The sequence below is a fragment of the Megalops cyprinoides genome, chromosome 19 (assembly GCF_013368585.1).
Source record: "Megalops cyprinoides isolate fMegCyp1 chromosome 19, fMegCyp1.pri, whole genome shotgun sequence".
In the NCBI taxonomy this organism is placed as follows: domain Eukaryota; kingdom Metazoa; phylum Chordata; class Actinopteri; order Elopiformes; family Megalopidae; genus Megalops; species Megalops cyprinoides.
In genome coordinates, this window is record NC_050601.1 from 15,184,329 (window position 1) to 15,200,072 (window position 15,744).

At 46.2% G+C, this 15,744-nt stretch overlaps 1 protein-coding gene across 1 annotated transcript; it reads left to right on the forward strand.

The window, feature by feature from the left end:
- Positions 1 to 13,459: 13,459 nt before the first annotated feature.
- gjc1 (gap junction protein gamma 1) lies at positions 13,460 to 14,977 on the forward strand. Its single transcript, XM_036553116.1, has one exon. It carries the CDS (start codon positions 13,460 to 13,462, stop codon positions 14,840 to 14,842), a length of 1,383 nt encoding a protein of 460 aa, XP_036409009.1. The 3' UTR covers positions 14,843 to 14,977.
- Positions 14,978 to 15,744: the final 767 nt, after the last annotated feature.

Consider the following 15,744-nt stretch of genomic DNA (forward strand, 5'->3'; position numbering starts at 1 on the left):
CCCACAGGTCAGGACAAAACACAGTCAGAGTGTCATGCTCCTGGCGGTCTTAAAACGAAGAAATTAATACAAACTCCAGTGAATTTAAATGGCCTGTATTGCTCAGGGGAAAGCAAAGCAATAGTCCAGTTTGGCTGGTTTTGTTTTAGGATTAGCTATGGTGTACCAGTTGGAATTACTGGAATAAGTATAAGAACACAAGGACAGTTTAGAAACAAAATCGGGGGAAAAGCGGGGTGTGGAAGCTGGAAACAGGAGCCTCCAGTCAAGGGAGAGACCAAATCTATCCTACTAGACTGAACACAGCAGCCACTGTATTGCTCGTTTCGGAGACTCTTATACATGGGATCATGGCTGGATGTGTGTGTGTATATGTCTGTTTTTTTCTTCATCCATGACAGCATAGTAACAGAGAGATGCAGCGTTTTTTTTTCGTAGTGTAGTGTCTGCCAGCACTCCCCAACCCCCCTCTTGAGTTTGGATGACACCCCCCTGCTCTCTCAGTGCTTCATCACTCCTGCACTGTCATAGGAAGCCAGCCTGACACCAGGGCCCTTCTTCCCTCTCCCGCACCCGGCGGCCCGGCAGGGTGGCTCCAGCTCATCAATCCTCCTCTTGTTCTGCGTGTGAGAGCCCAGCTGGCTCTTCCAGGGCCCTGGCACACTGGCTCGGTCAATGGATCATTAATGGGCCGAGCCAATGAGAGAGAAGTTACTGTTTTCCTCCTGGCAGGCATGCCTTTTGGATGCTGGACCCTGGAGGAAGAGTCTCCCAGACTCATTTCTCTCTTCCTCCGACTGAAGGTCCGAGACGAAGGTTTTCATTTCTGTGGAGCGTTCTTTTTCAGATATTAATTCCTAGGGAAAATAGACAGAGGCATTTTTTAAAAGAAATGTGTCTACTGTACTGTAATTTTTTTCTCTTGCTATATGACTTTTAGTCTTGGTTATGGAATGGGGGCTACTCCTGACCTGATTTTTTGCTTGGAGCTACACCCTCTTTGGCTTTATGACATCATCATCAGTGGCCATCAATTTCCCTGCTGAGGTCTCTGTTGTTTTGGATGGCTCTGAGATGAAAGGAACCCTATAGACAAGCTATCCTTTGGTTTTTGTACCCACAGTGCAACATGAGATGAATGTTGGAGTGTCAGTGAAAGTTGATATTGCCCATTCCTGCATTTTAGGATTACTATTGGACGTAATTACCGTTGTGCGTCACTCCTGTCACACAAGAACCGTCCCATGATGCAACTTTCCTCACCCCTTGTTTCGTTGCGCTGCATGATTTGGCAGCACTGAATAATACATTCCACCCGTGGAGCGTGGCTCGGAGGGGGACACTAATTTGCCAGAATTAGCCCTCGACAGCTCAAGCAGAGCCCTGGATGCTGTGGGGTCTCTTTCCCTCTCCCACTCTCTCTCTCCCTCTCTCTGCCTCTCTCACTCGTTCTTCCTCCTCTGGGCACTTAACCCAAAGTTGGTCCCTGCATGTGGGAGAGTTAAAGTCGGCTTGGTTTACGATCCCACTCTCGACAACTGTCTGCTAATCTGAGACCGACCTCCACCCCCACCCCACGAGCCTGGCAGACAGACCTCCCTCTCTGTCTGTACCCTTCATGTCACTGTCACGCCTTGGGACTTGTTATTCCCCGTAGCCCTCACGCAGTGGAGTGCTGTGGCAGAATGACTTCTGTAGAGGACTTTACGCTGCAAGGTGCTCTTGAAACGTCCTCACTCGGTCTGTGTTGCCCCTTAATCACAGATGGGCATAGTAAGTATAGACTGGTAAAGTCTGTGTAATTGACAACATTTGTCTGACCCTCCAGTTTTGTGCTTCTGACATCAGGCACACCTGTGTATGTTCATCTTCTTCCTGGTGTGTTTATGGATCATTCATTTTATTTTCTAGATTTTAAAAAGTTTCATTCCACGTTAAATCTCTCTCATTAAATTTCTTTATGTTGATCAATTCGAATTCCTCTTGTACAAACAACTGGATGTTAGTGCACTCCTCAGACTGAAACGGGTGTCTTCAGTCCTAAAAATTGAATCTATGCAGAACCCGACCCAGGCCCTCAGTCCACCTGCTCCTCATTTCCATTGTTCTTAAGTCCTTGACCAGTTGATTCTTCATACAACCCTCAAGCAACAGCTAACATTTACATCGCTCTGCATTCTTACAGGAAGTATCATTGTAGAAAATTTAATTCAAAATTTTTCCATTTCCTCTGCCAAGATGGCTGTCATATGCGCTGACATATTACAAAACGCTCATAGGAAACAACCGTTGTTTGAAAAAATTACTGTCCTTGAAAATCATTGCTGTTCAAGCGCGTTCTACACGCGGTCCGCGTTTTTTCCAAAAACAACCCCCCTCATTTCGGCGTGTGCGCTGCAACTCATTAGCACCCGCTGTCTCCCCGCGTTGCGGACTGTAAGACGCAGACCGGGCTGCTCTCTGTTTGATGTGCATGCTGGGAGTCTGCTCTCCTCAGGGTCGATGGTAGATGATTAGGGGGGTGTGAAGGAGAGCCTTTTGGAATGGGGGGATGGGGGTAGGAGGGTTTTATTTTATGCACACCCAGCCTCCGGAATTCCATTTTATCTTATTTATGCTGTTCCTGTTGTGAAGTTCCAAATGATCTTAAAGGCTTAGTTACCACAGTGGTCAGTCTGGCCCTGGGCCCATGCAGGTCCAGTGTTCATCTCCATTCATTTTGTTTTACTATTAAAACCCCTGTTCCAATTATAATTCCACTGGTTTTTGCACTGTAGTCTATAGATGAGTGAGGGGGAAGGGTAGGGCCATGAGAGAGAGAGGGGGGAGGGGTGGTCCTCGAAACCCTGAAAAGATTCTGCCTTTTACACCAGGGCTTTCAGAACTGCGAATGATCGGTGCATTAATTATACATGGGCTCTTCCAAAATAATTTTGCCATACATTTCTTGCGGCCCAAATTTCTCGCATTTAATGTCTGTCCTTCCACAAACCTTAATGTGATATGTTTGTCCAGGGACAGAAACCACAACAGCTAGTATGCTGGAATGTGTGGATGTTTTTGTCAATCAGATAGTCCCCTGTATCAAGACTGATAAAATCAGCTCAGTTTTTGACAATTCAAGTAGGTTAAAATTCTTACAATAGTTATTTGGCTGAATGATAAGACAGCATGTATTATTATTATTATTATTATTATTATTATTATTATTATTATATTAATTTATTTCTTATGAATACAGTGCCAACAACAACAATACTACTACTGTTACTAACGATAATAGTAATAATAATAATTAACAGAAAGCCTGTGTGCATTGCACCTGTCAAGTGTCAAATACAGATTAATTGGTGCCATTGTTTGCACTGTGATGCTCATAATAATTACATTAATTTAGTGCACCGAGGCACGTGCTTGTGTGAGCGTCAGGGGCAGCGCAGAGGGCGAAAGCCGTGATGGGGAAGCGATGTGTTGCGTGCTGGGGGGCAGTTGGCCAGGAGAAGCAGGGCTTCCTGCCCCCCTGGGCATCCTCTGGGGTCCTGCAGCACCCAGGCTGTGCACAAGCCCCCAGGAAACTGCACAGCGCTGCCAGATGGGGAGGCTTTGGGATGCAGCCGGAACCTTAATGAGGCTCGTTATTAAAAGGATTATTTCTGATTCTCCCTCATTCAGATGTTTTTCCATCTGAATTAAGATTATCAAAGCGGCATGTACAATTTTGTCAGGATTTGTCACATTTTGTAGAAATTACATGGTCAGGTATTTTTAATGATCATTCCAAACTCAAATATGAAACAATAATGATTAGTAATATATGTTTGATGTGAACTCAAGTCGTTCATAAAAGTTGAATAGTGTCTGCTTCAGGACAGGATCTGCCAAATAACTGCTCAATGTTGGTGAAATTAATGTTTGATGAATGAATTAATTAAGCAGATAAATGTAATGCGACCAATGAATAATAATACTGAGTATAAGATGACAAAAGAGTCAATTGATGTTCGTATAAATGATGGCCCAAACTGAATGAAATGTCTGCGTTGACAAGATGAAAGCTTTGACTCAGGGGGAACACTCAGGGTCATTGGAACAGGTGAGTTTGATCAGCTTTCCCCCACCTCTCCGCCCCGGCTGGGCAGGGTCATCAGTCTCTGGGAGATTGCATGGGTACTGAGGCAGAAAGAAGGCAGACATTAAAGCATGGTGACTCCATACAGCCCAGCATTCCTGTAACTGACAGCCTGGTGATTCTCTGTAATGACGTACATAATTTCTTACACACACACGCACGCACACAAGGCTTTCTACAGCTCAAACACATTCATTCAAGGTGGGCCGCATCAGGTCTGGGAAGCAGGCTCATCAATCTCCCTCTGTTTATTAGTTTCTATCGCACAGTGAGGCTGCCACTCCTACCCAGGAGATGGATAGCTGTTTTAAACTGATGGCAGTTACAGATTTAACTGACCTAATAATAGAGGCTTTTGTGTGTGAGTGTGTGTGTGTGTGTGTGTGTGCGTGGGGGGGGGGGGGGGGGGGGGGGCCTCAGGTCACCCATACAAACCCCATGCAGGCCTTTAATAAGCTTGTTTTCACACAACTCACAGGTGGACAGGTTCTCACATTGACCTGGCAGTGTTAGAGCTGCAGGGGCCTTGAGGTTCACCTCAACCCAGCATTTCATTACTGCCCATGGACAGCTTTTTGCTTTTTTATAATTAAAGCCAGAAAGAATCCAGGAAATTCCTATTATAATGGTTATATATGACCACTATGATAGGAGTCACATTAATCAAAATAACCATTATTCCATTATTTCATGGGTGGTACACACTGAATGCAGTGTACATTTTGCAGATAATGAGGTAGATATGTTAATATAATATAGTAGAAGGCTTACTTGTTTTAATTTGTTTTTGTTTCCCTGATCTATATAGTACATGCAACATATATTGCTGTGTGGAGGTGGAAGCCCATACGTCTTTCTAATTAAGGCCTATAGAATATTAGAATATACAAATAGACAAGACAGTCAAAGCAGGCGATTAAAACTGAAAAATACCAGCCTCAGTTTTAATGAGATTTCTGCATTTTATCTCATATATGAGAATTGAACCCGGGTGTGTTTTGAATTTTGTAATGCATGTTACAAATATAATTTTATTGTACTTGTAGTAATAATTTTGTAATATACATTATTAAAACAATTGTGTGCATGTTTTATTAATAATTAGTAATAATAATTATCAGTGTTAATGATTATAATATACTGAAAACACTGTGAAAGACTTACACTGAAAATATTGCAAAACATTCTTTGACTGTAAATGAGAATTGTTGCTGAAGAGTGCCGACCACTTTCTTTCTTCAGAACAATGGACTGATCCTGCACCAAACTGCTATATTCCCTTCCCCAGTGTACTGCTTGAATCATGACTGATTCCTAGCTCATCAAGCTCGAGATTGAGAGAGTGGGAAACACTCTCCAGTAATATGTCCCAACAGTCCAGGTTTCTCCTCTGGGCAGTAAAGAGACAGACTGACAGATACACATGGATCCCTATTCTCTTCTACTGTAACTGCCACTGTTCTGCCCCTGCGCTACTGTACAGACAGCCCCACCCCCGCCCCGCCCCATCAGACATCTGGGGTTCTGCCCGCCTACTTGATTGCATCCCATCTCTGGACCACTATTCAGCCATGTGCTCCCCTCTGTGAATACCCTCGGTAGCTACCCCCCTACCCTTCTGCTGCTATCTCGCCCCCGGGGGGTAGTTTAGCCTCCCCGCTCTATCCCTGACCCAGTTTTGAGGAAATGAGGGGTAAGGAAGGGGGGCACTGTATTTGTCAGAGAGGAGGTGCTCTCTGCCCCATTCAGGAGTGCCTCTCAGTCAATTTAACGCATGCTTCCCTCTGAGGCGGCCCGAGCAGTCCTTTTCTTTTTTTTATATGCTGCTGATGTAGGGGGATCCACGCATTTTTTCAGACACAAGGCAGGGGTTCAGACACAAAGGAGGGAGAGCCTTGCCTGGTGTCACTGTGAGTATATTACCCTCTTCTCTGTTATTTCACCTGCCTTTGGTTTGTATTTGGATGGATGACGTGGTTGTGTGTGGTTGTGTGTGTGTGTGTGTGTGTGTGTGTGCTTGAGCAGTGTGTTTATGCATGTTGTGTGCTGTATATACAAGCATATATCTTGTGTGGGTTTCACTATGATGAGTCCACAGTAGATGATTCCCAGTTTCCATTTGTGTTTTTTTTTTTTTCTTTCATTTCAGTTTGTGAATTTGTGTTTCCTATATATGGGACTGCTCAGTTCTCTGCACATTACTCCAATGATCAATGTCTTATGTTACTTATGTTATGTTTCCCATGGACACTGAGGTGTGCAGAACACCCCCCACCCCCCACCCTCACCCCACAAATACAACCCTATCAATCTAATACACTCCATAGACTCCAAAGCCCCCCGCCCCTTAGTTTCCTGTTTGGGCTGTGAAACACGGTGGCTGGGCAGGGAAGCAGCGCTGTTTCCATATAAGGGCAGAAAGAAGCCAAAATGCCCGAACGCTAACCCCCCGTTTAAGCTTCCCTCTCTATTTTTGTCTCTTTTTCTCTGTAATGGAAAGACGCTTGTTCCTTTAACATTTATAGCGGAGCCTTGTTCCTTGTCACCCAACAGCTCGGCTTTCCCTCCACAGCTTTTTGATACAATAACTCAAGCCCACCAGACTGCTCTGCCCCACTCCATTGTTTACCATTTGAGTGTGTGCTGTTGGCTGTGTTTGAGCAGTGTGTATTGGATGGCTGAGGAGAGTTCTTGGTGTGGAGTCCTTGATAGACTACGTGTTTGACAGGCCTAGACCTGATCTTGTGAGAACTTCACCAGAGAACCTAATCATTCTTTCACTGTTTATTTGCACGTGTGTATTTACAGTGGACTGGCTACAGTGACTACAGCAAACTGGACTAGTCCAGGCCACAAATCTGCTCTTGTAAAGTGCAGGCAATAAATTGTTATATTCTGGGAAGAGTTCCGTGATCTTCTCAGTTTGATGAATGCCGTAGTGTACGACAGTCGTTATACACACTGCACAGACTGGCCTGTGTAATTTTATATTGGCTAATTTGGGTTAGGCTTGGATGCAACAGTGGCAGTAGTTTATTTTAACAGCATTTTTACTGTTAGCTTACAAAAACAGTATTTGTCATTATAGATAGTATCAGTCTCACTGTCTGAAGAGCCTACTTTAAACACAATGCATTTTGACTGCAATTTCTGCCGTCATGTTGAAAAGTGTGGATTTTCATAAGGCACAGATTTAATTATACTATATGTAATATATAGTATATACTATACTATAATATATAATACACTATAATATACTATTGTTTAATTGAAATTATAATTCGATATCAGTTTCTTCTTTGGCAATTAGCAACCTTATGATAGTAAGACATTATTTGAAATGTAAACATGAAGCAGGGCAGAATGAAAAGCTCAAAATGATGGAAAAAAGGCTATTTTTTTCTGCTGAAGTGGAAGGTTTGTAAAAAATATTTTTATTAAATAATAAATAGGTCTACATGTAAAATATGAAATCAGTTAAATATGGACAGAAATTAGTAAGCTGACTTTTGTGGCTTAAATATATATGACACCTGTCTTACAGTGGTGTTTTCTATTCTGTTTTCCCTTTGCCCCGTTTGAAAACCTGGCTCTGTATGTCTTTATTTTCAAGTAGGTAATGAGCCGATTGTAAACCTGTGGTGGTAATTATTGTGGTAATTATTGTGGTCATATTTTTGTAGACACCTCCTAACAAAAGAATTCAAACAATCAAAATGTAAATTCTATGTCCTCTTTACTTCATGAAAAAATGAAGGCACTCTTAGTAAGTAATAATATTTGATCAGTTTTTAAAAGGTTAGCACTGTATAAGGCCCTTACAATAACAAAGAAAAAGATTTGTGCATCTGGCCTGATGTAGGCCTTGAAAACACAGCCTGCTCTTTGCTGCTGTGGAGTGTGTAAAGCGTTACACATTCCCATGATGCCGCAGCACACCTCAGAGATTACAGGGCCACATGGACAGCAGCATCTGTGTAAGACCCCACCAACAGCTTTGTGGTTTCACCCCATATAACCTGGGAACACAGCCCCGGGGCCTGGAACAAATGGCTGCCGGAACTCCTTTCTCCTCTCCTCTTGACTGCATCTGGTGCATTTTTATGTTAGTTCAGCTTCCAGTCCCTGTTTTTATATTTCGATTTCTGCAGTAGGTTCCCCGAACAGCTCATGTGAATACTTCTCACCACAGTATTTGTTTGCTCCAGGGTTGCAGTGGTTCTGAGGTTCCATGTTGTAAGCAGGGGCCCAGTAAGAGATGACACACCCCCTTCCCTTGAGTTAGTTTGATGCTCACTTACGTCCACAGGCATGAGTGCGCCCATCAAAGCCTGACAGACCAGCAGGCTGAAAGGCGAGACCTGCCTGCTCTGGAACAGATCTCCAAGCATGTCTTATAAAAAATGCTGGCATCTGTTAAAACCACACTGCAAAAAGAAGAGAGGTGATTAGTTCACTGAGCAAAAGACTCAATGAACCAATCAAGCTCTTGTCTCTGCTCTGAGGGGAGACATCACTGTCCATAGCCAACTCTGGTACACGCTGACATTCACACTGAACAGCACAGTATGTCCATTGGCTACTTGGCCCACTTTTTGTTTATATTTAAGCAACAGACACTTTTTCTTGAGAAGGACGCTATACTAAATAGAACCTGACTGACTGACTGATTTGGAGTGAGCTGTCATATCTGGCTCTTGAATGAAATAGAAACAGAAGAGTTGGGTGCGAGGAATTTATACTACCACTACCAGTGACTGGAAGGAATTGGCTTAGGTTGAGATTGTAGCGAGACAGAACTATGAAACATATGGATAAGCAATGTATCTGTTTGTCTGCGTACATATGTGCATGTCTCTATATCCGCATGTCTTAGAAGCTATCCTTCAGTGAGCATGAACGTGGACCTCAACGTGACTAGTATTTTTTAAACAGTGTACACTTACATGCATACATTGTGCCCTCCTTATTTAGTTACCCGTCTGATGAAGTAGGGGCAAATATAGGATATATGTCATGATTTTCATTTTCTTAAAGTAAAGACTGTTATAATTTAATCTCAATAGCAATGCACAGAGCAAACAATGAATCATATTGCAGAAGTCTGGTACTGAGAGTGTCTGTTTTGCTCATGTTAGTACAGTTATCTGGGTTTTTTATGCAGATAACACTAATACAAGTACTCTCCCTTTCACCAGAAATGTAGAGTGATAACCTTAATGCATGATGCTAAATACAAGGGAAATACAATGTAAGGAATTGCCTTTCATTGCAGGGGTAGCATGGGCTGCTGCAGCTGAATGGTGTGAGAGGGTGGGCGGTGAGGTCTGCCTTGCATGCAGACGGGTGGTGTTGCAGTGTCAGGCTTGGCCTCACAGCTGTGTGTGTCTGTGACGTTTCCTGGCCGGCTGCCTAAGGAGTGAAAGCCGTGCCAAAATAATGTGAGAGGACTGGGAATGAGTACCATGTATATCACAAAGAGGCCCAAATATGTTCAATTTATGGAATAAAATTGAAAAAGTTTTGAGATCTCTGCAGCTGCACCACTCACATGTACTCAGATATACACACACAATCCATCTTTACCGTTTCACCTATAGTGTGATTTTGGGGCAGTATATGGCAATGAGGTCATCAGCATTCTAACTAAGAGGTCATATCTTGCGCTGAATTTCAAATCACAGAAAAATAAGTTCTACTAACAATTTTTAAAAATTCATTTTGGTGATTGCCACACTCATAAAACTGCCTTTGTGATTAGGAAAAGTCACATTCAGGTTGAATTGTGTCACAGTTAATAACAACATGTAATAACCCTCCGGACACAAGTTCAGTTCATCGTGTGAAGAAGCCCCGCCCTCACGAAGGCTGCTTACTGCTGCCTCTGTTGTACCTGTGTGACAGTACTGCCTTCAGCACAGCTGCTGATCAGCCTGCATGCTCTCTGCAGTGTCACTCTGCTGAGGTCAAAGCACACAGTCACCATTTCCCCAGTGTTGCAAAGCGCTCTGTGCTGGCGGAGAGTGGGGCTTCATTCATTTCACTCATTCACAAATACCCATCACCTGTTTTGGTTCTGGAAGGCCACAGTCTTTACCACGAACTCTGTCTTAATGGTGCATTTCCTTGCTGTAAAGAGCTACAGGCACTCAGAACCAGTCTTTCAGACCCAGGAAGTGCCATAACTAGGTAATGATCTGTGTGAGATTTTCTTATGCTAGACGCTCTGTTCATAAACAGCGCCTCACTCTGAGCTGATCACATCATTAGCTTGCCAGTTTGGGGCAGAAGGATGGCTGCAAAATGTTTGTTGTCACGCTTCCTGAAATCGTTTGGCGCTCAATATTGATGAGACTGTTCCGCAACACGAGGAGATGTCTCTAATGAGCCGAATGTTTGTGCGTGAGGAGCGGCGGGGCTTTGTTGTCCCGGTTCATTAAGATGATCAGCTGTGCCGTCTGCGGAGCGAGGACGCCTCTCCCCCTCTCAGAGAGATGTGATGTGGGGACACGTCTGCACCAATTACAGCGCTCACAGACGCCAAGACGAAAAATTGTCTATGGGACGGGTCAACGTGCTCCAAGATGGGGCTGATTTTGCTTGGCCCCATAGAATATTGGCCTTTCTATTAGGTTATGTGTGGAATGGGTGCATGTGGCCCCCACCCTGCAGTGTAACTCTACCCTGCTACAGCAGTCCCAGCAGGTGTTCCTCTGGATTAGGCTTATTCCAGTGAGCTGTACTGTCCATGTCTCTCCTGCTCTTGTACCTGCTGTTGGGTCTCCACTCTCAACCATCGCCATTGGAAAATTGGCCACTGGTGTTCAGACTAAACAGGACTTTGCTCACCTTTGACATCAAGGCTGAGCATGGGATAAGGTTTTAGCTGTATGCAGTCTGTACGGGGAAGAGAATGGAAGAGCAGGGGGTTGGGGGTGTTTTAGTAATTGAGATCAGTAGAGGAAAATGGGATTGGAAGACTGAGCGTTACCAGACCTCGTACTGTGCAATTGGCCCAAGGCCTTTGCTCGTTTCTTTCTTATAATGGTCTGACTATTTCTGCTTCATTGCCGTGCTCATTCCTCGCTCAAGGTAAAGTTTTTTGTTAATTAATCGTTATTCAAATGCAAGAGCAGATGCACTTTGTTCTATAATTAAACATACTTTTTCTACAGTTGATGTTTAAGCTCACCTCATTCACCTGCTTGCGTGTGAGTGTATGAGTGTGGTTGTTTATGCGGATGTATGTGTATCAGTGTTCCCATAGGAACTGCCGGTACTACAGCAAAGTGTCCAGCATTTTCATCTGTTCAGAGAGACTGCAACACAGACCAACTGCATTCTTGGCATTCTGCTATTCAGCCCCAGCCACAGCCTTATATGGACAGAGAGATCAATTCTGTATGTTTCACTGAGAACAGTGTTCCAGCTCTTGGCTTACTCTCAGCCCTCAAGGCCAGGAGACAGAGCTCAAGTTTCTTTGGTCTCAGGAGACCAGCGCCAATCTTGACAGCCAGAAGGGGCCCCTCTCCTCAGCTAGTGGTTTTAGCACCTAATTACAAGATCATTATTTGGATGAAAGGGTCGCTAATGGTGGGCAGAGGTGAGCCCTGCTGGAGCCATCTGGCCCTCCCAGACAGGTATAGATGTGCTGGTGAAGTGGGGTGTGAGGGGTGAACCTAATGCTCAGTGCCCTGCCACTGATACCTGGAATAACCGCATGCCCCCTGCTGCTAGTCCAGCCAGGCTCACTCTATCCCTCGTCTTCCTCACTCCCTGTGTCTCCCTGTCAATCCTCTCATTCTGTCTCTCGTCCACTTTGTCTCCGTGTATGTTTCTCTTTATTAATTTTGAATAAAAAAATCACAAATATGCCCAGTTTCTGATGGGCAACAGAAGGAAAGTGAAGCTCTTACAGTGAACTGCGCACTGAAACCTTTGCACTGGGCAGACGGTGGAGTACAGGTGGAGCGCCTATTGGCAGACTGTGTGAAGGTGGCACTTCAGTTGGCAGCGGGTGCAGGAAACCTGCTCCTCCACACCCAGGTGCCGGTGTGCTCTGGTTCTGCCCCATTTCTTGGGTTAATTGTGGGTTTGCAGCCCGTCTTTCTGCCGCGTTGCGTCCGCCCGGCTCTCCTGCTGGTTCTGCTGGTCCGCCTGCAGGAGAGAGCTAACCTACTTACTGCCTTCCACTTCCCCATAACACACAACTTTGCACAGCAAACTGCACACTGCCTCCACTGAGTGTGTTAATCTAGGGGGCTTGTGTTACAAAGAGTGGTTTCTGTTTGTTTCTCTGTCGTAGCTGCTTCCTCTTTCACTCGCTATTATTTAATGTATTGGTGCATTTTACATGGCACTTATCAGGAGACACTTCAGCAAGCAGCTGGACGCACCAGATTGGAAAATATGAAGTTCTGTGGTTAGTTATTTTCTTAAAGTGAGAGCTGTTCTTTTTTATATTAATATATTTCATAAAACCTGTGCTGGGAGTGTTTTATGTAGAAACAGACTGCAGTGTAATACACAAGAGTGAATACACAAGATTTGAAGATAAGAGCACTGAAGTATTTTTGATTTGGGTTTGGGTTCCAAGTGAACCTTTCATAACCATACAATTCACAGTTAAAACATACTTGCGCTGCTCATTTGTAATCGATTACAACTCATTTAATACAAAAATGTGCATCTTGTGTCGACAGTGATTAGCGTATCAGAGTGGTTTTTCAGGGGTATGGTTTTTCTGACTGGAAACCTCTGAGGACAGGGCTGGTCAGTGTTCTATCCTCTTTGTCCTAATGTGTTTGTTGGTGTTCAGAGGTCCCTAACTGAAGCCATGTGTGTGGCAGTGGAGTGGTGCCTACTGCCTGGCGCACAGCTCACATTGGGGGGTTATGGTGGAAATGATCTACAACAGTGCCACTCCTGAGTGTTCACAGAGAAGGGGGGAGCAATGCCAACCCCATCACAGGAGAGGAAGTCCTGTCTCTGTGTGGACTGCCAGCACCCAGTCATTGGAGATTTATTTCCTATTAATTTTGTTTTTATTCACTGTGCCAGTTCTGCCCGTAGGTGGGGAATTATTTTTACTTTCCATACAGATAATACAGATACAGATACACCTACTGTAAGTAAGGGTGGATGGAGGTGACTATAGGACCTCAGGTCTGTAGTAGCATGAGAAGATGTCCCACGCATTGGAGTGGTGCATCATGACCCGTTATTATCGCCGTATGGCTGCTGTAAGTGTGTGTGTGTCTCCTCTCCATCCTGCAGAGTCTGTGACCAGGTGAGAGCGGGACCCTGTCTGCCCCACTGAGCAGCGACACCATGAGCTGGAGCTTCCTCACCCGGCTGCTGGAGGAGATCCACAACCACTCCACCTTCGTGGGGAAGCTGTGGCTGACGGTGCTCATCGTCTTCCGCATCGTGCTGACCGCCGTGGGCGGCGAGTCCATCTACTACGACGAGCAGAGCAAGTTCGTCTGCAACTCGGGCCAGCCGGGCTGTGAGAATGTCTGCTATGACGCCTTCGCGCCCCTCTCGCACGTGCGCTTCTGGGTCTTCCAGATCATCCTGGTGGCCATGCCCTCGCTCATGTACCTGGGCTATGCCATCAACAAGATTGCCCGGCTGGAGGAGGGCAAGGTCGGTGGGGGCGGTGGCAGTGGCCCGTCCGGCGGCTTCACTCACAGGAGGCCGCGAAAGATCTTCTTTGGCGGGCGCGGTCAGCACCGGGGCATCGAGGAGACGGAGGACGACCAGGAGGACGACCCCATGATCTACGAGGTGCCGGAGATGGAGAGCCGCATGGAGGCGCCGCCGCCCCGCCGGAGACCCAGGACCCGGCACGACGGGCGCAGGCGCATCCGGGAGGACGGGCTGATGCGCATCTACGTGCTGCAGCTGGTGACGCGCACGGCGCTGGAGGTCAGCTTCCTGCTGGGCCAGTACGCCCTGTACGGCTTCGCCGTGCCGCCCGTCTTCGTCTGCTCCTTCAAGCCCTGCCCGCACAGCGTGGACTGCTTCGTGTCGCGGCCCACCGAGAAGACCATCTTCCTGCGCATCATGTACGGCGTGACGGCGCTCTGCCTGGTGCTCAACGTGTGGGAGATGCTGCACCTGGGCGTGGGCACCATCTGCGACATCCTGCGCAGGCGGCGAGGCCTGGCCCGCGAGGACGAGTACCAGCTGGGCTCCCTCGGGCGGGGGGTGGGCGTCGGGGGCCCCGGGGGGCCCGGGGGCGAGGCCGGGGCCGGAGGGGTGGAGGGGGACTACTCCGGCTATGCCTTCTCCTGGAACGCCCCCTCGGCGCCGCCGGGCTACAACATCGTGGTGAAGCCGGAACAGCTGCAGTACACCGACCTGAGCAACGCCAAAATGGCCTGCAAGCAGAACCGGGCCAACATCGCCCAGGAGGAGCAGCAGCAGTTCGGCAGCAACGAGGACAACTTCCTGACGGGGGAGGCGCGCGTGGTGCTGCAGAAGGAGATCCAGCAGGCCCAGGACCAGCTGGAGGCTGCCATACAGGCCTACAGCCACCAGCAGGACAGCAGCGAGAAGCTCCAGAGCAACATCCCGCAGCCAGACCGGGACCGCAAGCACCGCTCCGGCTCCAAGCACGGCAGCAGCAAAGGTGGAGAGGGAGGCGGCAGCAGCAGCAACAGCAGCAGCAGTAAGTCTGTGGAGTGCAAGCCGTCTGTGTGGATTTGAACCCGGGTCACCTCACTTACCCTCCCTCTGAAGGACGTATGGACAAACCTCTCTGCCGAATTCTGTTACACACATATTCACATCCACAAACACACACCGACACACACTTATGTTGTGTGCATCAAAAATACAGTAGACAGCCATAATGTACACAAATTGTTTGCCATATCTCAATATATTCCTTCTAAACACTTGAATAGAATATGGTGAAAAATTCCACTGGTAGCCAAGAGTAAAGAAAAGACAAATTCAGAGAATTGAGAATACCAAATCTGAGCAGCTCTCACAAATGCACACTGTGATTACAACTGTACATCAAAGGTGGTGAGTCAAAGGGCAGCCGTACTGACAAATAGAAAATGTCATCTGAAAGATCAGGCATTTTTTCCAAAAAGTCAAGCCAGTGAAAAAGAACAAGGGCTGTTTTATCCAGAATGACAGGGACAGTGGCCGTGGATCTTGTGGAAAAGAGCAGACAGACACACACACACAGCATTACAGGCTTAACGCAGAAAGGCAGAACTCAAACAAGACTCAGCAGAATCTGAAGGAAGACACACACAAAGACTACAGACAATACAGAGAAAATACACAGCACAATACAGCATACTGCATATTGATCAAAGTTGTTAGACATGAGAGGCGAGTTCAACCTTTACAGGCAATCCTTTGCTATGGTGTTGGTGGGAGGTCCATATAAAGAGGCTATGCAGTATTTTTACACTGGCTGTGGACCTCCCAGAAGCACACCTGTGGAAGGGTGTGCAGTATTCCTGTTGAACTCACTACAAGCATAATACAAACACCACACAGTGTACTTAACAAAACACACACTTTCAAGACCCAAAACTAAAGATATATAACTTACCCTCTTCACACCTACAGATGAATCATCTATATTG